The sequence below is a fragment of the Cajanus cajan genome, chromosome 11, assembly GCF_000230855.2.
Source record: "Cajanus cajan strain Asha chromosome 11, NIPB_CcT2T_4, whole genome shotgun sequence".
Taxonomy (NCBI): domain Eukaryota; kingdom Viridiplantae; phylum Streptophyta; class Magnoliopsida; order Fabales; family Fabaceae; genus Cajanus; species Cajanus cajan.
Genome location: NC_138527.1, coordinates 26,740,455 through 26,762,607, shown reverse-complemented (window position 1 = coordinate 26,762,607; position 22,153 = coordinate 26,740,455). Strand labels below are relative to the sequence as shown.

General features: G+C 29.1%; 3 protein-coding genes across 3 annotated transcripts; 1 reads left to right on the top strand and 2 right to left on the bottom strand.

Annotated features, from left to right (window-relative positions):
• The first annotated feature begins 9,194 nt into the window (after nucleotides 1-9,194).
• On the top strand, nucleotides 9,195-11,459 carry LOC109800906 (uncharacterized). Its single transcript, XM_020361825.3, has 2 exons — nucleotides 9,195-9,344; nucleotides 10,157-11,459. Exon 2 carries the CDS (start codon nucleotides 10,309-10,311, stop codon nucleotides 11,095-11,097), a length of 789 nt encoding a protein of 262 aa, XP_020217414.1. The 5' UTR covers nucleotides 9,195-9,344; nucleotides 10,157-10,308; the 3' UTR covers nucleotides 11,098-11,459.
• Nucleotides 11,460-12,734: 1,275 nt separating this feature from the next.
• LOC109801313 (uncharacterized) lies at nucleotides 12,735-16,161 on the bottom strand. The gene is made up of 6 exons (XM_020362354.3): nucleotides 15,555-16,161; nucleotides 15,042-15,133; nucleotides 14,510-14,755; nucleotides 14,062-14,296; nucleotides 13,844-13,925; nucleotides 12,735-13,113 (listed from the first exon to the last, which is right to left on the bottom strand). Exons 1-6 carry the CDS (start codon nucleotides 15,578-15,580, stop codon nucleotides 12,922-12,924), a joined length of 873 nt encoding a protein of 290 aa, XP_020217943.1. The 5' UTR covers nucleotides 15,581-16,161; the 3' UTR covers nucleotides 12,735-12,921.
• Nucleotides 16,162-17,629: 1,468 nt separating this feature from the next.
• On the bottom strand, nucleotides 17,630-20,623 carry LOC109800324 (heparanase-like protein 2). The gene is made up of 9 exons (XM_020361115.3): nucleotides 20,373-20,623; nucleotides 20,232-20,268; nucleotides 19,864-20,044; nucleotides 19,607-19,761; nucleotides 19,271-19,504; nucleotides 18,971-19,160; nucleotides 18,746-18,871; nucleotides 18,575-18,674; nucleotides 17,630-18,135 (listed from the first exon to the last, which is right to left on the bottom strand). Exons 1-9 carry the CDS (start codon nucleotides 20,574-20,576, stop codon nucleotides 17,806-17,808), a joined length of 1,557 nt encoding a protein of 518 aa, XP_020216704.1. The 5' UTR covers nucleotides 20,577-20,623; the 3' UTR covers nucleotides 17,630-17,805.
• Nucleotides 20,624-22,153: the final 1,530 nt, after the last annotated feature.

Sequence of the window (22,153 nt, the reverse complement as noted above, 5' to 3'; positions counted from 1 at the left end):
TTGAGAATTAAATGTAAGTGAGAACAATAATTTCATGTTATTCCCTATTTTCTTTGTTTCCTGCTTTTTTCTTTTTCTTTTGAGACATTGCATAAATTTGTTGCTTGACATCCTCTTTAAAAGAAAATAATCAAATTAGATAGTTGTTATTTTTTTTTTAAAAAATGACATGAATGAGCAATCAATTAGACCTTTATTTTACTATGAAATGCATGTATAAAAGAAAAATGTTGGAGTGAAGAATTTGAAATGAAAAAAATGTTTTTTTGTTTTTCTTTTTGTTTTTTTTTTTTGTTTTTTAGAGAAACAAATGCATTTGATTCGGGATGATGAAATGAGAATGAATGCAATTATAGAGAATGATAAGAAAAGACGATGGACATGTTGATGAATATACCTAACATGATTACTTAATATAAATAATGCTTATGCGTGAATGTCATGGGAGATTATGAAAATATTGAATGTCATGAGATACATTTTAGACTAAATGCTCAAATGAAATAATGATCTTACTTTGAATTATGCAAGAGAGAACTGTATTCATTTTTTAGAAACAAATGTCAATGATGATCACAATTGCAATCTTTTAAAGTTGTATGCATGATTTCATAAAAAAAAAAATTTATGCAAAGATGTAAAATGTATATCATGAATAAATTATGAAATGTAGATGAATGCATGCATGCATGAATAGTTTTGTGGTGATGAATGTTATATTGAAGATGTGTGAGATATGATAAAAGTCAAAAAAATGTATGATGTGTATTATGAAATGGAATAAAATTCTCTTCTTTTTTTTTTTTGCGTCATTCGAACGTAAAGGTAGCATATTGCTCCTGTGATACTTAATAAGGACATCCTTAAGTTGAAAACTCTATGGACTACTAACACGTGTTCCTCTCAAAAGGGTGGGACTATAGTTCTAAAACAGGTTCCTAGAGCCAATAACCCTTCTTAGGATATTAGTCACAATAATAGGTAAACTATTAGAGGTGATAATACCCTTGAAAGGATCAAACTCTAAGTGAGGTCTTCATAATAACCAAACAAGATGTTCATCAAGATGGTTACTACTACTCAACATCTTACTATCCTAAGTTGCACTCAAGTCCGGGCATAGGACCCCACTCATAAACGTGTGTGAAATTGTGCAAGTGAAGTGTGTGAAGGGAGCAATCCTATACTATCCAATCTACAAAACACATCACATATGATATAGAAAATAAAATTCTTCTATCCTAAAGTTCAAATTCCACAACACATATTTATATAATTCATGCATATAAGACAAACAACAAATAAGGAACATAAACAAAAAATAAAATAAAATAAAAAGTGAGATAAACATTTAAAAAAAATTATTAATTAGTTTAACTAATTATTATAGGCTTGACTCTCAAAAATAGTTCCCAGCGGAGTCGCCATCTGTAGCAACCTCAGTCGCGACGGGACGGCGAAAAATAAATTGGAAAAGAGGAGTCGCCACCTATGTTTTTTATGGAAAAACATTGGAAAAACCATAAAATAGAAAATAGTCTACGAAAACCAGATTTTTAAGTTCGGGAGTCGATTACGTGTGAGGAAGGTATCAGCACCTCACAACGTTCGTCCTAAGACGATTACCTTTAATTAATTAAACTAATTATTTATAATTTATAAAATATTTATCTCACAAAAATTATCAAATATATTTTATTTAACTAATTTAAATTATGCATTGAAAAAAAGGTTAAAATTATTATTGTTATATAAAAAGGAGGATAATATTTTTTTTATTTTTTGGCTCGACAAGATTTAGTTCTTGCTCCTACGTATCTTCATGTGTAATGAAGAATCAGAGTCACGTAGTTCTTTGTAAAAAATATTTGTATGTTGATATTTTTTAATTAGATTTTATTTTTGTTAAATATAAGATTCTTGAACTGTCTCAGCTCATTCATCTTAAAAATATAAAATTAACTAAGGTGTACACCAAAGTCAATTCAATAAAATTTTAATTATAATTATTGCTAGCGATGTTATGATGTTAAAAATTCTTAGTCGGACATTTTTGTTTTTGGAGGAAAAATTTAAAGATAAGCTGTCACAACTTGTACTTTAAATTCAAAGGTTAAAAAGATGTCACATCTAATTAACCATTCCTCCAATAAAATTTTTAATACAATAATTTCATATATTTATATTAAATATTTTAAAACTATATTATGATATTTAATCAAATTTTGAATTTAAATAAGGACTAAAGATATTACTAATATAAAAATAATAAAATAAAAAAAAGAAAAAGAAATGAGTTTAATATACTCACAATTCTTCGCTACAGAAGTGGGTCTCCTTCTCTGGGTTCCCTCTGGTCCAAGGTGGAGATGTGTGTGGGAAGGGTATCCTTTGAGAAGGCCAAGGGGGGAGAGATGTGTGTGTTGATGCCTTTGGGAAGGGGAAGGGCGCTATTTATAGACTTTCTGGAGGGACCGGTACGGCCCGTTCTGAATCCGGAACGGCCCGTTCCGGGGCTGCAATTTTACTCACAACGGCCAACTTCGGAACGGGCTGTTCCAATTTCGGAACGGCCCGTTCTGGACTAAAATTTTTAGGTATTTTGGTAGTTTGAGAACGGCCCGTTCTGGACTAAAAAATATAGGTCTTTTTGAAGGTTGGAACGGCCCGTTCCAGTTTGGGAACGGGCCGTTCCAATTTTTGGGAACAGCCCGTTTTGGGCAAGAAATATTAGGCTTTTTGGAAGGGTAGAACGGCCCGTTCCAGTTTTGGAACGGCCCGTTCCGGGATAGAATTTATAGGTGTTTTTGGAAGGTTGGAACGGCCCGTTCTAAATTCAGAACGGCCCGTTCCGGGCTAGAAATTTTAGGGTTTTTTTGAAAGGTTGGAACGGCCGTTCCAGCTTTTGGAACGGCCCGTTCTGGGATATAAATTTTAAGGCTTTTTGGAAAGTTAGAACGGCCCGTTCCAGATTGGGAACGGCCCGTTCTGGGCTAGAAATTTTATAAAAAATAGTAAATTACCCTCATAAAAGTATAAACAATGAGGTGTTACATTTGACTTACGTATTTTTGTCTTTTTTATTCTTTTTTTGAATATACCTTTTTTCTATTTTTTTTTAAACAAAAATTGACATTTCCCGGACGAAATTGGGTTACTACATTCACTTTTTCAAGAAATTTTCAAGGAATCTTTGTATTAGTGACTATGGAAAAATTGATAAAGCACATGTCATTATGTTAGAGAGCAATACTTTTTTTTTTTCTATTTTATTGTTAGTCATTTGGTTTGTATATATATTAAATGAGCAAATTTTAATTTTGACGCTTTTATTTTTTATTTTCAGTTTTCATATCTCTAAAATTTAAATCCAATAACTTTTTTAATTCTTACCATTAAATGAAATTGACCAATTACTTATGTGTTTAACGAAAAGTCACACAGTTGTTACACAGCTATACCTCGTAATGTATATGTGGTGTCATGGCAACAAGTGACTCCTAAATATTATTTTGAACTTTAAAAATAAATATTATTTATCTATTCTAAAATAAATACTAGATAATATTATATAGATATTATAAATAATTTTCAAATTTTGAAAAGATAAAAATAAATATTTTTTTACAAGAATTACAACCAAAATTTATTTATTTTATAAGGATAATGAATAATGATTTTACATTTTATAAAAATAAAAATCAATACAAATATATATTTTTGAACAAAATTTAGAAAATAGTAATGATACATTAAAATAAAATTTGTATAATAATTTGTAAACATTTTATGAAAAAATATTTATTAATGATAGAAAAATAAAAAAAAATTATACAAATTGTTACATATAACAACTAAATTTATTTATTTTATAAGGATAATTAATAATGATTTTACATATAGAAATAAAAATCAATACAAATATATTTTTGAACAAAATTTAGAAAATAGTAATGATACACATTACAATAAAATTTGTATAATAATTTGTACACATTTTATGAAAAAAATATTTATTAATGATAGAAAAATAAAAATAATATTATACAAATTGTTACATATAATATTATACATAACATTACTCATTTTATTTTTTGATCTATTGATATCATGATAACGATATTAATACTACTTTCATTCTTTCACCACAGGACCAAAACCATTGGTTTATGTAACTTTAATTCAAAACCCAATAATTCAATCTGATTGGCTACTCTAGTTAATTTCATCAATAGTTAAACCGACAATAACATGTGGTATATTAAAATTTTCATACTTTTGCACATGTTGAATGTTACTTTCGAGTGGATAGTTTAAAACTCTAAAGTCTAATATTTGTGGGGGGCATTTATATCAACTAATTTTTTTTGTCTCCCTAGCAATTTAAATTTATAATCTATATTGAGAAATTATAATATGTAATTATTTTTAATCTTTACTTTTTAGTATATTATTATACTTTTTAGATGTTAATTTTTTTTGACAATTCCTTAATTTATTGGACAATAAAGAAGCAAAACATCATATCTTGCTCATCATCCAAAAATATCAAACTCTTGCTTCAACCACTTGTTAGTTACAATGGTTAAATTTTCTACTTTGAGATATGAAAATTTCTTGTTCCAAACAAGTTATCTTGTATTGTGACAATCAAAATGCATTACATATCGTAACAAATCTCATTTTTAATGAATGGACAAAACATCTAGACATTGATTGTTACCTTATTTGAGAGAAACTATAAGTTGGGTTGATGTGACTAATTCCTGTCTCATCCTCGAACTAACTAGCTGACATTTTCACAAAAACTCTCCCTCTAAGACTATTTAACTTAAACTTATTCAAGTTGAAGTTAATCAACATCTTTTTACCTCCAACTTGTTGGGGGCTAACATATAAAGAGTCCAATCCAACCCAAAAACAACATTGTGTCATACTAGAAATGGGTCATAATAGACACTCTACAACTTCACATTTTTGCATTCCAGAAATAGTTGAATAATAGTTGTAAATAGTTATGATTCTTCTAGAATTAGATGAACTGTATAATTTTCTTGTGCTATTTTTTATTATTTTTAATTCATTTTTATCCACATACCGAAGTTGTATATATAATGTACATTTCTTTCATCAATACACAATGAAATCTATTCCAATATCGATCCTATCTGTTTTCCTTTCGATCTTTCCCTTTTTAAACACTATTCCTTAATGATCTATGTGAGGCAGATTGGGGGTTGGTGATGGTTTTGAGAGCGTCCTGGGTAACTGATGGAGGGACCCAACATTCAGTGTTAATGCCGAAGGATAATGGTAGCTGTCATGTGTCATTCATTAGGATGAAGGTAAGGGGCTGTGTCCGAAAGTTATGCAATCCATTATATAATGGAATACATAGGTGAAATGATCTATGATAATGCCACGAGTCAACAAGCTTCCACACGTAGTGCCACGCCGATCACAACCTTCTGCTACGAAGCATGTTGTGGCAAAACTACCATGAGCTTGTTGGACAATACCTACCGTGGTTTGCCTGACGTGCTCCAATAATGTTATATACTTAGGGTCAAAGGTTAGTAAATTACCTAGACTAATGTGGGTATGGTTAATTTGATTTGGGAATTTGCAGAGGGTAAAGTATACTATTCCTAATAGCCACAAAATCTTGTACATGGGATATGGTACCCCTTTACCAATATTATATATATTTAACTTTATTTGCTGTTAAAAAAAAAACACTATTCCTTAAACTCTTCTAGGATAATCGGAACAGGGGAAGATGAATCCAACTCATCACTTGAATTCACCATTTCTTTGTCTATATTGAAAAAAACTCTCCTCTAGCTCATTCATTTTATTTAAAAGACTATGAAAATAAGTAAGCAAAAATACATTTTTGTCTTTTATATTATTTATTAATGTCAAATTAGTCTCACGTTAATTATTTGAATTAATTTAATCTCACATCTTTAAAATGTATCTCAATGTTTGATTTTTTGTCCCCTCTGTTAAAATACTTAACGGATATGTCTATGTGTCATGACAACAACATGACACATGTCATGCTCTCATGACATATATAAACATATCCATTAAGTATTTAAACGGAGGAAACAGAAAATCAAACATTGAGATATATTTTAAATATGTGAGACTAAATTAATTCAATTAATTAAAATGATACTAAATTGAATCTAATAAATAATATAAAGAATAAAAAATATATTTTTGATAAAAAATAAGTAAAACCTTTATCTTCTTCCATAACGAACAAACTTTCCTTTTAAGATTTAGGAGACACATGACAACTTTCTCCTTCATAGCATGCTTCTATGCCATCATCTTTCAACCTTTTAAATATCACACCATGCCATGTTTCATAGATTATATATTATTACTAGTAAAAGAGGCCCTTTATTGTCATTGCCTAAAGGCTTTTATATGCTTAAATATTGAGTGTAAAGTCAAAATACATATTGCATAAATCTTGGGAAAATAAATCAAATATCAGAATGCAAATACTAGTAATACATAAAATGACATTTATAACCTTAATTCTTAAAAGAATTTTTAAATTATCTTTTCTATAAATATTTTTTAATTATTGAAAATTTAATAATTATAAATATTTTGTATGAAAATAACACATATTTTTGTTAAATAAATTTTAAGTTTTATAGTTGGCCGACTTTCTCATAATTTGAATCTACCTTTTCCCTAATTATAATATAAGGTTACATGTAATTATTGATAGTTTCTTTCTTTAAATATTGAAATTTTATATAAAACTAAAACTAAAAATAAAAAAAAGATGAAAGATCGAGAAAATTTCTATATAAAAAAAAAATTCTTTTGTTGAAGAAAATTAGTCTAAAAAAATATTATAGTTTAAAATACCTACTCAAATTTTTTTTATATGGAAGAATTATAAAAATACTTTACACCTAAGAGTACATGAAGATAATCTATACTTCTATAATTCTATACTAATAATATATGCAATACATTTATTTCCTTACACATTTTTTAAACTATTTCACTTCTATAATAACCACTTTTAAACCACACCTCTTCCCAAGGACGGAGCCAAGGGGGGACCTACGGGTGCCACGGCCCCCCCAACAATTTTAATTTTTTTTTATATACATATATATTACTATATGGCACCCCCTATTTTTAATATAAACTCATATTTTTAATATAAACTCATATGTATATTACTATATGGCACCCCCTATATGGCACCCCCAGTATTGAAATCCTGGCTCCGTCCCTGCCTCTTCCATTGTCCTTTTCATTTCATTTATTTATTTTACAGGAAATTTTGTACTTCATTATTTTTAAATTTTATCTTTTTTATTTTTATTTTAAAACAAATAGAATCATAAAGTATTTCGTTTTCGTTAGTACTAAAAATTTTAAGAGTTAACTATAATTTTGATCCTTAAAAAATTGAGTCAATTTGATTTTACCTCCTCAACCATTTCTCTGTATTTTTAATCTTCCAATTTTGCATAATACCTCTTTTGAATCCTTTTTTAAACACCATTAATTTTTCTGTTAGAATTAAGCCACATCGGCTACCAATCACCATTAATTTTTTATGACATGAAAATTTGTTTTTTATTTTAAAATTAATTAATTATTTTTCAATTCAAACATAATCTAGAAACAGTACCAGGTTGCTGAGAACGAGGTAGTTGTTTTAGTATGGACTGCACAGATTTTAGGATACCCAAATTCAAGAAGTAATAAATAAATTTGCAAGCCGAAGTTCAAGAAAATTATAATACTAACAATAGTGAAAACAATGTGATGTGGGTTAAAAAGTGATAAATAAGGAGCGAAGCATGCTATATGCAAAGTTTTTAAGAAATCAACTTAAAGTTAGGTGCAATTAATTTTTTTAAGGTGTGATTGGTAGGGCTCTTTAAGTTTTATATCATCAATATATAATTTATATTTAATATAAGTTTTATTATTATATATTTATACATATTTTCGAAATAAAATTTTAATTTTGATTAAATAACAATGTTAATCACACTTAAGAAAAGGATTTTGTCCCTCAAAGACTTACATCGTGCAACACGTTCCTAATTCGTATGCCATATGTAATGAATAGCGAAAGGAGTCTATGTAAAATTAGTTTTTATTGCATCACTTAATTTAACTCTAAAAAAATTGATTATTTTTAAATTAAAAAATAAATAAATGGTAATTATATATATATATATATATATATTTATATATATACCTATATATATATATATTTATATATATATATATATATATATATATATATATATATATATTCTTTTTAAAAGAAAACGACAGTGTTAAGGAAGGACTCGAAAGAAGTATTATATAAGTTTAGAGGATTAAAAAATAATTTTTTTTCAAAGAATTAAATTGGATCAATTTTTAGAAGAATAAAATATAATTAATTATAATTTTAAATAAAATAATAAAAAAATACCTTTCAATCAAAACACGCTTCTTATTCTTTTATTAATATTTTAATTTACACATGTTAAATATTTATTATATATAATTATATTTATATTTAAATATATAAATTATATTTAAATTTATATAAATATTTTTTATAAATAATTTATATTATAAATAAATATTATTTTATTTATTGATTATTCATTTTAAAAATAATAAAATCTAATTTATAAATAATTATAATAAATAAAAATTAAATTAGATAAAAAAATTAAATTTTTAAAAAATTTATTGTAAAAATAAAAATTTCACTTTCATTCAAGATAAATATATGAATAGTTGATTCCAAGATTTAACGCGGTTGCATATACAAAGCAGATTTCGAACCCCTGACCTTGCTTAAGCGTGGATCAACCCCTACCGCTAAACCACACGCTTGAAGTTTAAATATCTATATATACTAATATAAAGGAAATATTCATTTTAATAATCATCTTGATTTTTATATTTTATTAATTATTATGTTTTAATTTTAATTTTTTTAAAAAATAATATTTTTTTTATTAAAATCTAAATCTTACAATTAATTTCCTCTAAAAAAAAATCTTGAAATTAATGAATTAATCATAACATTAATTAAATTATTATATTTTTATTACTTAATTTTAATTTTAATTTTAATTGAGAGTGTGGAATAATATTAATATATAAGTCCGTTGATAACGCAGATTTGACCGGTGTGGCGTTATGCAATTCTGTTTCTTTGTTGGAATCAGTTGTAAGGAATAAGGGAACTAGGGAAGGGCAGCTTCATTTTCCAACCAAACCTTCCATAACCCTCTTTCACTCCTCTTCCTCTTTCCCCAATTCCCTTACTCCATTCCCACGCGGTTAGTTACCTTTTCTTTCTTCTAATTTCATTTTTCTATAATTTTAATAGATCCTTATGATTCAGATTGAAATTTTCTTATGATGCTGTTTTAACTGCTTCACTTGCCCTTTCCTGTGATGAAACTGGTCGATCCGTGGTTGTCTTTGAATTGAAAACGCCACGTGAGTGAGCAATGTGAACCCAACACGTGATGTGTGCTTATTTAGATTCTGAGCTGCTCATGGAGTGAAAGGTTGTTTTTGCAATGTGGGTCGTGTCCGATTGTCGAAATTTTAATTTTTGTTTTATGCTTGGCCGGTTTTAGATTTGGTGGCGTGGTGCTGTGATATGATGGTCTTTCGTGGATTAACACTTTGTCTGGGTCAAGGTTTTAAATTATGGTCGCAGTTTTGTTGTGATGGTTGACATGGCTGCCACAGTTGCAGTCGCGGGGTGCCCAAAAGCCTTGATTTTACTGCCAAAATTGTGATCGTGGACTGTTTTTTTGAAAACTTTGGTTTGGGTTGTTAATTATGTTGTCTTACAAATTGTGCTTCATAGAAATGGGAGATCCATAAATACTGTGAACAACTTTGTCAGGCATTCTTTTATTTCATACGTTGTTGCTAATGATGCCCTTGATAACTTGTAAAAATTTCTGTCTTCTCTATTTTGACACAGGATTTTATGGTTCTGTTGATGGGTTTATTTTTGTCTTGGATGTCAGGCAATGCTTGATAGATTAATTGTGCTAGAAATGCTGTAAAATTTTGATATGTAGTACATACTGATGACTGATAGTAGTTGCAATTTCCATTTTTTTTTTTGTAGATTTTGATTGAGATAAAAGGGCTTGGTGGTCAACAGGGGAAGAGAAACTGCTGAGGCTCAGGTTCATGGGAAAGTGCTTCTGTTTTGACAATGACTTATGCACTGATATTTCAATGATTACTCCCTTTGCATTGTAAATTTGTTCGTCTTTCATGATGTGGAGGTTTGCATCAAATGCCCTTACATGCATTAGGAAGAAAAGAAGCTCCAAAGAGCCAAGTCATGATAATGCAGATTGCTCGGATGATGAGGTCTGCTCTAATGCCAGCAGAGATGAAGGGCTGGAATGCCCAATATGTTGGGAATCTTTCAACATAGTTGAGAATGTGCCTTATGTCTTATGGTGTGGCCACACCCTCTGTAAAAATTGCGTGCTAGGACTGCAATGGGCTGTGGTGAAATTTCCTACTCAGCAAATCAAGATCCCGTTCTTCATTTCTTGTCCATGGTGCCATTTGTTATCGCTCCGGTTCATTTACAAGGGAAATCTTAAATATCCTTGCAAGAACTTCTTCCTCCTGTGGATGGTTGAGAGCCTGAATGGTGACAGGCATAAGCTTGTTTCTACTTGTGCGGAGAACCAACCAATTTGGTCTCCCAAATGCAACCTTCTGGGAAGTCAAGTTACTAATTGTAACCTAAGAAGGGCGTCGATAAGTCATTGTTCTGGACAGTTGGGATCTAACCGTGATGTTGGTGTCAGTGATGGAGAGACACGCTACTTCAACCTTCTTAAATCTTTGGATTTCTTCTTTCACTTAACAGCCAAGTTCCCATTGGTCATCATTTTCCTTCTGATTGCACTATTTGCAATTCCCTGCAGTGCTGTTATTTTGGTCCTTTACTTGCTAGTCACTATTCTTTTTGCTATACCATCATTCCTCGTATTGTACTTTGCATATCCTACGATCCAGAGGCTGGTAAGAGAAATAACTTCTTAAGATATAGCCCTCAGCTGACCGTTACGTCATGTCAATCCGACTTCAGCAAATTCAGTATATATCTTTGGATTGATTGTTGAACTCTGGTAATTTCTTTGTTACTTTTAGGTTTTCATATTTTTATGGTTCTATTACCTTTGTAGTTTTTTTTTTTTTTTTGGTGCAATTTTCATGCTTTTAGTTGAAAATCTTGAGAGGAACTTTAATTTTTGGCAGTTGTAATTTGATTCTTAATTCCTTTTTTTCTTTTTCTGAATTGGGTAATTAAATATTTTGTACATAGAACAAGCTTCGCATGCTGAAAAGTTTATGTATCGAATTGCTATGGTTATGTGATTTCTTGTAGAAAATGTTTCATGCAATATCTATAGACTATAGGTCCGGGCTTGATTTGGACCGGAGCTTTGTCATTTCGGCCCATGCTTTTGCTGTTCAGTGACAACATGGTTGAAAAATTAGCCAGATTGTTCATTCGGTAGCATAATTGCCACTTTTTTATTTCAAAGAAGAAAAAAAATCTAATTAAAACATATACGTTAAAAATTATAATAATTATGCTAGTTGTTTTTGAGAGAATGTAACAACTTGAATAAGACTGTTTTGCTGCATTTCCAAGAAATTACAAATAGTAGTAGCTTGTTTAAAGAAAGCTTAAAAAACTGTATTATATATCACTTTTAAGCTTAAACAAATTGTCTATATTAATGACCTATTAAGGATCTATTTGTATAAACGTTTTTATAAGTATTTCTAGAAGAAAAAAAACAAGAAAAAAATATTTTTTCTTTTTTATAAGCTAATATTAGCTTATAACAAGTTGAAAATTATTTTGTTTAAAGGCTGATACGTAAGTTTTTCCATGAATAGTTCAATTTTAGTTTTTGAAGAAACTTATTCTTTATTTTCTTTATCTAAAATTGCTTATTAAGAAATTTATTCAAAACTGGCCCTAAGCTTTGGATTGCCACTTATTTATCATACATACCCATCTTATTAGTTGCTTTCTTTTCATAAAATCAGTACTACTTTCTATAGAGAATTACCGGTTGACTTTTGACGTATGTTCCACTTCACATACCCTGACATACGTGGAAAGTTACTTTGATTTTTGTTCATCTTGCCGTAATACCAAACACGCTTCTTTGAGTCCGATAAATAGGAGTGGCATGATGTTGATGATTAGCACCTTCCGCTGACCGCACAGAGTGACAGAAGCGAGCTATCCAAGTATCAGTTTCTGATACGAATTTCTGTTTGTAAGATTATTTCAGCTTCTACTTTAGTTCTACATATAAACAGCGCGGATGTAGTAGCTAGCAATTTTGGCATTTAATCCATGTTCATTGTCTGGATTTTCTTAAGTTCCATACCTTCTTTATTTTTTTCCTTGTGATGTTAAATACTAACTAACGTACCTACCCATGTTTGTGTCTTCCTCACAGTTTAACATGTCTAAATGCTGAAATCGAATGCTAAGGGGGAAAATAACAGTTTGGGTTAGCTTGATTAAACAATTAAACCCTGTAGTTTCATAACATGATAAATCATTTTATTGGTTAATAATTTGTCATTTCCTGAAAATGAAGTTAACACTCAAACTATGGTGGTAATATGTATAATCTTTTACCAAAACTAAATTCTAAAGCAAGAAAAACTGCAGCTAATTTACACAAGTAGCTTGTGTATCAATTCAACTTTTCAGTTTTTCTTTTTCCAATTTTTATAGGAAGGTGCCAGGACTACGATTTATATATAGATAGAACCAAGAAACATAAATTTAGATCTCTGTTTGTTCCCCAGCCTCTGTGATGCTACATAGTGATCTCAGAAGCAAAAGCAAATCCCTGGCAGCTTGCCTGTTGTTCGAATTACATTTGCCTTCTCTTTAGCTTTTAGTTCTTCATTCTTTCGGCTTTCTTCTGCCTTGGTTCTTGCTCCCTCTGCAATCTTATCTATAGCCGTAATCTTATTCTGAAAATCCTCTGAAGCTTTCATCCTTCTTTGCGCAAGTCCTCTCTGCAGTTTCAGAAGATCGTGATTAAGAACCCCATGCTAACCTTTTATAGATTAAATTTTTATTCACCGAAATTGTTTTGAGCTGTGTGCCACAGTCAGCTGTTATCCAAATTATACTGTTAGTTGGTTAGGTGATTGCTTCTCCGAAGCTTTGTTTTAGTTCTAACGCGGCAAATGTAGGTCACACTTGTAATTGTTCAATGCAAATTAGACTGTCTATTGTTTTGCACAAAGAATTATGTATTTAATTTTAAGTGTTCTAAACTCTAAAATGTTAGCAGACAAGACCCAAATTTACCAAGTTAGATTAAAGGCTTCATCTGAGTATGTGGAAACATTTAGAGGCATACTTTAGATAAAGTTTGATTACGGATACCGACAAAAGTATGTGGACTAAATTTTACTGTTCCTATTTTGCTTCATATTTTATGAGCATATCATGTTTTAAGCTGTTTGATAAAGCACATGCTGATATATGTCGTGGACGTTGCATATATCGTAAGTATACTTTTGGCAGAACAACTCTATTGAACACGCATGTCTGAAAATGTGATAACTGTTAGAAGAGTTGTTTCCTATAAAAGTATATGCGGGACGAGACCAGCATCCACACTATTCATCAGACAACTTGAAGCATGGTATAAACTCAAAATGTATATAGCACAGTAGAATCTTCCAAAACATAATGAAGTCTAATTTCAGATAGGTATAAAGAATGATTGAGCGAAACCTCTTCCTTATTTAGCTTGCGTCTGGCTTTCATCTTCTTCTTGTTTTGCCATGAATCTATTACCTCTCTCAAGTCATCGTACCTGACAATATCTTTTTAATTAGTATAAAACAGCATGTAATGTGCATGAATTAAGCACAGTAGCATTTATTCGAGTTCTAATTGAGAACTATTTCTTTAGTAGAATTTCAATGTATATAACTTCCAAAACCAAATACCTTTGTCTTATATCTTCAAGCTCGGCTTTCTCCCATTCATTTGCTTTTGTGTGCCTTTCGGTAACAATTGGTTGTCTTACAGGGTCAGGCATTGTAGTCTCAGGCTTTTCATTAGTGAAAGTTGAAGTCTTTTTCATTGATGGGGAAGGGGTAATGGCCTCTTCTGGCTTCTTCTCATCTGTGACTAAGGACTTTGGCACCTTCTTACCTTTGTCATCCTTAGATCTAAATGAACCTGAACATGAAGCACAAAAAGTTACTATACTTTGGGACCAAGCTACAATAAGTCAATAACAACAATAGTCTTATTCGACTAGCTACATGAATCACATGATGCCATTTGATCCGGTTGAAGACTAAATCTTCAGACATTATTTGTTATTAGATTCCTTCGAAAGGGTAAATATTATTAACTAGTGGAGTTCTACTTCTACGTTCTCGTCCTCACCTGACAATCGCTTCGATGCACTACTAAGTAGGGGAATTTGAGGTTTTGTGCCATCCACCTTGCTTTTGGTCTTTGTCAATGAGGCCTTCAGAGTCTCACTCTTCTGCTCAGAAACATCTTGCAAATTAATTGCAAATGCAGCAGCAGCTACTGCGGCAGCATGGTCCATGTCTCTGGAGTCATGATCCCCACTCCTCCTTGCAAACTGTTTCTGGAACCAATTCTGGCCACCCTGTTTCTTCTCTCCTGAAATTGTCACCAGAGTTTGTTAATAAATTGCTTCATTGATTTTAAGCCAAAAACTGACAGAAAAATAAGAACATCTTCATTCAAGTGTTTCAATCTTTAGTCAAATGGAATATTCATTTCTTTATCCTTTATTCTTTTAGTCTCTTATTACAGGTTTACAGAATATCACAAACTCATCTCCTTCCTTTTTACCTCTTCACCATGACACTCTTGCCTAATATGCTAAATAAAAATACAGATATACTATGACCTCAAGGGGAGGGAAAAAAAATTAAAACATTACCTTTGAAAGGTCGAGTTTTTTGTATTGGTATTTTCTGATCCCTGGGGCTACCAAGACCAGCTTTGCTCTCTTCTGCACCAGAAGTTTTCACCCTAACAGCAGTGTTCATGTAAACGAACAATAATTATGATCATCTTTAATTGTGGTTTAATACAACATCTGAAAATATATTTGTTGAAAGAAAAACCACTTTATGCAGCAGCCAGCTATTATCAACAAGGAAATCGGGAGATTGCAAAAAAGAGAAACGAAGATAATTTCATGTATAATGATCCATATTGATCATGCCATATTGATCATATCTAAGTTCGAATGGTTCATATTCAATTTATTGCAAACTACCCTTGATAACATAGCTAATGCAATCATGCCATTGTCACATGGTAAATACTGTACGAAAACAAAATTCTCTTTCTTTGTTAAGATTTCATTTCAGCCAGATATGGCTCGCATGAAATAGCAAAACATGTTTAGCAACCAAGATGTGTAGGGTAAAAAGTTAGAACTACTAACCTCATTTGATTAAAAAAATTCTCCATTAGAGTACAAATTCTGCTCTTAGGCTTCCCTTCTATGAGTATGGTGCCGTGTCATCCATTGGCCACATACAGGTGCTTTTTGAAATATATAGAAGAAACATGGAAGGGAAAGTTCCTTAAGGTTTGTCATGGACTGTTATTCCGAGGAGGGCAAGCAATATCAAAAATACTTTGCATGTGATACTTGGTTTGGAACTCAAGTGCCTTATGGGGGAAGACAGGTATTCTTTTCTTCTTTGGAGACTTGGCTGTCAATATAGGATCTTATTTGACCTTCTCCACCACTTTCTCTAATCCATATTTCTCTGCTGAAGATTTTTAAAGATCCCCAGTTGAGTTTTCTAGCGAAAATAACCAGAAATATTGCTTTCTGTTATGTCTTCAGCATCAATGGATAGTGGAAGGCCAAAAGCAAAAGAGAGCATATATTCCCAGTTGTGACTTTTTGTGCTGCATGAAAATGTTTCGTGATTTGATCTTCATAGAAAGAAGACAGTTTTGTAGATTTTCTCTGCTCCTTTCTTGAGAGAAATATAATGTATAAGACACGAATGAGGGCGGAGTTTATACTATGAGGAAATATATTTCTTGATCAATTAATAAAAATAGACCAAACAAAAGACTTGTCTTATATATTTTCAAAATGTATTTTTGAGACGTTAATACAAATTTTCGTTTCTATAATTTAAGATAATAATTGAAAATGAAAAAAAAAAAAAACTATCCTCTATGTTAATTTGTAATCGAATAATCATGTAAAAGTATTTTATGCCGCAAGTAGGTGTACTATTTAATCTAAAAATTATTATATATGAAATAATATATTATGTTAAATTTTGGCTAGTTTAGATATTTTTTTATTGATAAGGAATTATAATGACGATAATAAAAACCAAACCAAATTCTTTGCGTCTATCTCACATTTCAATTATTAGGTTGATCTAAGTCATCGTATTGATATATATTTATATTTAATTTGACTATTGTAATTAAAAAATAATAATACAGGACTCTTACGCTCACTTCGCAGTATTAAAATTTGATAAGGTACCATTTCTTTTTTCAATTTTTCTCTTTACAATTGACAAAATCAATATAAATTATATGACTTAACAATATTTTAACTTAAAATAATCAAATAATATTTTAACTTGTAAGTTAAGATTTTTACATTGCCAGCCATTGAAAATCATCCTAATAATTTTAAAATGATTATTACAATATTTAACCAGTTTGTCATATATATATATATATATATATATATATATATATATATATATATATATATATATATATAACATGATTGCATAATAATGTTAAAGTTTAATATATGATTGAAAAAAAATTGCAGAGTGCATACCCATTAAATTCGACATATAATAATTTAACTCTTAATCGTTATACTTAATAGGTGCCAAAAAAATTTATACTTAATAATTAACGATTTATTACATATTTACATTTAGTTAATAAATAATAATATTTAATGTTATTGGGAAGTTAAAAAAAAAACTACATTAAAATGATTATACTTTTTTTTATATAAAATGAGAAATATAGAAATTACATTACGAATATAGTTAATAATAAACTGTTTGATATATTTAATTAATTATAATATTTAATATCTATATTTGATTTTTTAATTATATTTTCAATTAAAAAGAATTAACAATTCATATCATTCTTTAAAAAAAATCACACATTTTTTCAAAAATATTATTTGTGATGAATCATTTATATATTAAATTAGAAATTAATAAAAAAGTATATTTTCATATATTTTTTTACATATTTAAATCATATTTTTCATATTCAATTAAATCAGTACAACACACTGATATTACATCTAATTTATTCGATTACTAACTAAATTTATTGATTAGATCATCGGTTAAAATAACACAAACGTGTTTTTATTAATTTTTATTTATTTTTTCTCCATTTAAGTACTACTATTTTTAGCAATAAAAAAATTTATCTTCTCCCGAATGGCATAAATATTAATATGAAAGCTTAAAAAATATATATGGTGAGATGTGACAAAAATAAGGCAAAAACAGTTTCTAATAAATAATAATTAATATTTCTGATTCAAAAAAAACAAATGACTTAAAAGAATCCTAAAGAAATTAATTATATAAACCTAGGAAAATGAAATTATATAACAGAACATGAACTAATGACCTAAAAAGCACAAAGAAATATTGTTTGCTGCTAGCTGATTAACTACATGCTGGTGCATCGAAACTCTTGCTATGCACAAACACAATTGAATCAGATTTCACAGTTATTGGAGCAAATGTATGAACCAACTTTGGCTTCATTTTTGGAATCTCCTTTGACTTGGTCAACTTTAGGGGAATTCCATTCAACAGCACTACATCACTTTGAAGATTTCCATCTTTAGGTGTCAAATGGTACTCTTCTCTCATAATCTTTGGTGTCTTTCTTTTTAGGGCCTCCAGAGAAGGGTATAGATTCATGTCATTGTCAAGGGATACTTGGAAGGAAGTGGAATTGGACATGTTTATAAGTAGCACACTGATACCAGGCTGAAAATAAATGAAGGCAAATTATAAAACTTAAAAACAAAAAAACAAATGACATTAACTGAATTTATATAAATTTTTTGGTAATTATTTGTTTTAACTATTATTTTTCTTTCACAAATGCCAATGAGTGATATACTAATTGAATAACATTTTTTTTATTAAAAGTGTTATGCTACTATTTCTAATGCACCCCAAAGATGTGATTTACAATAAAAAAATAATATTATTTGTTGATTTGTTAATCTATGGATTTCTTAACACATTTATGTCATTGTTAATTAAGACCCCTTTTTCTTTGTGCATAATTTTCTAATAAGAGAACTAAATTAAGTTAAAACATTTGAAAAGATAATTATTGGAAAGACTTCTTATAGTATTTGTGGAAGTTAGTTTAGATAAATACCAAACAATTTCTTTTAAAAAAAATGAATGAGCTTACCCCTTTCTTAGAACAATGAGCATATGCACGTAAATACGGAGAACCTTCATGAAAAACTGAAAGTACTTTACTTCCCATAAGTCGATGCCACAAAAGTGCTCTGATCAAAAGAAAAACAACATTAGAAAGAAATATTTATAAAAACCACTTAGGAATATATATGTGACTTGCCCATAATAATCTGGGTTAGGAATCAATGTTGTGGTGTTCAATAAAGCATAATTTCCGCCGACTAGAGCTTGTCTACAATAAACCTTGTGGTTGAATGTTGATGTCATTCCCAACTGATCTAGGTACCTAGTTATTCATTAAAATTATGTGACATATTAGTGAAATTTTGTAATGAAAAGAAAAAAAGGAAAGAAAAGAACTCAATTGAATTGAAATTACACATACCAAAAGCCATTAACAAAAGTATTTGAAACATCTTTGCCACCACTATTATAGGATCCACCAGATTCTCCAACCCATGCTCCTGCTGATGGTGAGTATTCATTGACTGCTACGGAGACATCTTTGAATGTTTGAGCAACTTTGCTCAAATAAAATGGGTTTTGAATCTTGTGGATAAGATTCTTATCATCACCTTCATTAAGTATAATTTATTTTAAAAACCAATCACTATGGTATATACACAAACAAAGTAGTGAAGTGCATATTATTAGATTAGACCAAAAAGGAGAATCCATTACATACCAGCACCAAGGTTGTAAATGTGATGGGTTATTCCATCAACCACACCAGGTTCAACATTCTGTAAGAAGCTATCAAACCAATTCTTATCATAGAAACCACCAGGGCCTAGCACCTTTGGCCTTGTATTCTCATTTGGGTATAGTAAATTAACTGCACGTTTTAGCTTAGTGATGTCTTTAGCATATTGAACACTATCTACTCTAGCACCTACTCCACCAGAGCATAACTCATTTCCTGATATGCAGTTTAAAAAACTCAAGTCAAAATATATCATCAAACAAAATAAAAATGTTTGGATATGTAATTCAAAGCTTCAATTTCAAAGACTTCAACTACCTAATTCATATGAATCAATTTTGTATCCTTTTGACATTGTGTACTCCATGAGACTTATGGCATTTGTTGGATCCCAATTTCCCACCCAGTTACCCTTGTGGGTCTGGGAATTTTTCTTTCCAATTAAGGCATTCAACCCAAAAGTGAATTTCACGCTGCAAAATAGAGAAGAAAAAAAAAAGAGAAGAAGAAGTGAGATTATAAATGCTAACAAGTTACATGCATAATCACATTGAGAAAAGGATATGAATTAATACTCAGTTTTGTTGAAAAAATTATTCATTTCATCCCATTTCTTTTTGGGAAGACATCCTTCACTGAAACCAAAGAGACCATTATGTTTCTTTTTCATAACGGGACATTCCTTTTGTTTTCCAAATTGGTAAACAATTTGATCTTCCAATGAACCTCCTAATCTGATTCTCAAGGGACTGAATGCTGCAATTTTTTTAAAATGATATAAACATCACAGTATACAAATAAGTACAACAAATTAAATTAAATACAAAATCTTTTTCTAAAAAATCTTATCTTCCGAGCCCAATCATGTCAAAACTAATAGTAATAACATTTTTCTGTGTATAAAAATTTCAAGTGGAACATTATAAGTAAAAGAAAAACATACCCTTGATGGCATTTGTTATAATTTTGTTACCAAAGTCCTACAAAAAATAAAAAAACATTAGATGAAAATATGCATGATGCTTACTTAATGATAAATACTAAACACTAGATTGAGATCTCAAATGAAAAAAAAGCTAAATACCATATTGAGAACACCTGCGTTCACCCAAGGACATTGATCGTAGTTACACTTATTAGAAGGCCACCAATCTAAAGTTGCACAAACAAAATTTTCATCTGTGGTAGCAATGGTTGTCACTGTTTCCACTCTAAGGTTCACATGTTCTGCTAAAGATAGACAAAATAATGAAAGGAGAACACAACAAAAGGTTACTTTGGCATCCATTTTCAATGAAAAATGGTGGAAAAGAAGAACTATAAGTTTATGTAGCTTTTGTTCTGTCACTCAAATTTATAGTCGTGTTTCCCAACACTATCCAACAACTTTGGTTAATGTTTAGTACTTTGAAGCACTATCCAACCATTATTTTTCTGTTAATATTTTTCTAAAGTAACAACTTTTAGGATAAATTACTTATTTTAAAATCTTCCAAATAATACTTTTAAGTAACTATAGTAACAAGTTTTGTTTATCTCAAATCTTTCCAGAATCTTTTAGTTAACAACTTTAACTGGTAACTTGTTTATATAACAGGATCTTTTAAGTAACAACTTAATGTTTATTTCAATTTTTCTCAAAATCTTTTATGTAACTTTTCGGATAGAATTGTTTGTCTTTATTCTTCCCATAATATTTTAAGTAAGAAATTTAATTAAGTAATATATATATATATATATATATATATAGTAAAGAAATTAATGTAAATGTTTAAAAAAATTTGAGACCAATAGAAAATATCTTCTTTATATATGGTATAGATTGAAAATAAATATATATATAAGTTACAAAAAATAAATTAATTGATATAACATATAGTTAGTACGTAAAAGGTAAAATAATTTTAAACAAAAATTGAGATCAAAAGTAGTTACTATTTTCATCAATATATAGTTACTTATTTTAAAATAATTTTTTCACTTTATCAATAAATGTAGAAAAAAATTAATTATTCAATCTATCAACAATAACTATTTACTTATTTTAGGACTATTTTTTATCTCAATTGTTGTTTAAAATTATTTTACCTTTTACTAATTATATATTATATCAATTAATTTACAGTTTGTAACTTATATATATTTTTATTTTCAATCCATACCATATATAAAGAAGAAATTTTCCTTTGGTCTCCATTTTTTTTTAAATATTTATATTTTTTTTTACCAACACATATCTTAAGGATAAAATAAAAAAGCATTTATATAAAAAATTAATTATTCACTCTGTCAACAATAATTATTTACTTATTTTGTAACCACTTTTCTCTCAATTTTACTTAAAATTATTTTACCTTTTACTAATTATGATTAAAAAAATTACTCATTACCTCAATTAATTTACATTTTGTAACCTCTATATATTTTTTTTATTTTAAATTAAATTCATAGGACTTGATGTGACTATTTTCACTCGTAATTATAATATTTTAAAAGAAAATTGTGCGTATAATAGATTATTCATTATTTTCATTTTATTTCATAGTTTAATTGTATTTTTAATACATCCATTTTATTAAACTAAAATTTTCTCAAGTCAAAATTTTAAAATTAATTCTTAGAAATAATAAGATTTATTTAATATTTTTTGTTTTTTTGGGGGTATATTTAGTTAAACACATTATTTGTCTTAAACTTTTTTATTTTAACAGAATAAATCTTTCTGCTACAATTTTAACATGCGAAAGGAATAGCTTAAAACACTTCCAAAGAAAATGTTTGTGTGTATATATAGTTACTATTAGAAGAAAAAAAACACTTCATGCATTTATAAATTTTATTTAAAGAATAATAAAATAAAGATAA

Excerpts from the sequence above, each read along its gene's own strand:
- LOC109800906 (XM_020361825.3), top strand. The coding sequence starts at position 10,309 with ATGATGTGGAGGTTTGCATCAAATGCCCTTACATGCATTAGGAAGAAA.
- LOC109801313 (XM_020362354.3), bottom strand. The coding sequence starts at position 15,580 with ATGGAGAATTTTTTTAATCAAATGAG. Across the intron at positions 15,134-15,554 it reads AATTTTTTTAATCAAATGAG|GGTGAAAACTTCTGGTGCAG; the intron begins GTTAGTAGTTCT and ends CACTGCTGTTAG. Across the intron at positions 13,926-14,061 it reads CTTGAAGATATAAGACAAAG|GTACGATGACTTGAGAGAGG; the intron begins GTATTTGGTTTT and ends AGATATTGTCAG.
- LOC109800324 (XM_020361115.3), bottom strand. The coding sequence starts at position 20,576 with ATGGATGCCAAAGTAACCTTTTGTTGTGTTCTCCTTTCATTATTTTGT. Across the intron at positions 19,505-19,606 it reads AATTGATTCATATGAATTAG|GAAATGAGTTATGCTCTGGT; the intron begins GTAGTTGAAGTC and ends ACTGCATATCAG. Across the intron at positions 18,675-18,745 it reads CCTAACCCAGATTATTATGG|AGCACTTTTGTGGCATCGAC; the intron begins GCAAGTCACATA and ends TCTTTTGATCAG.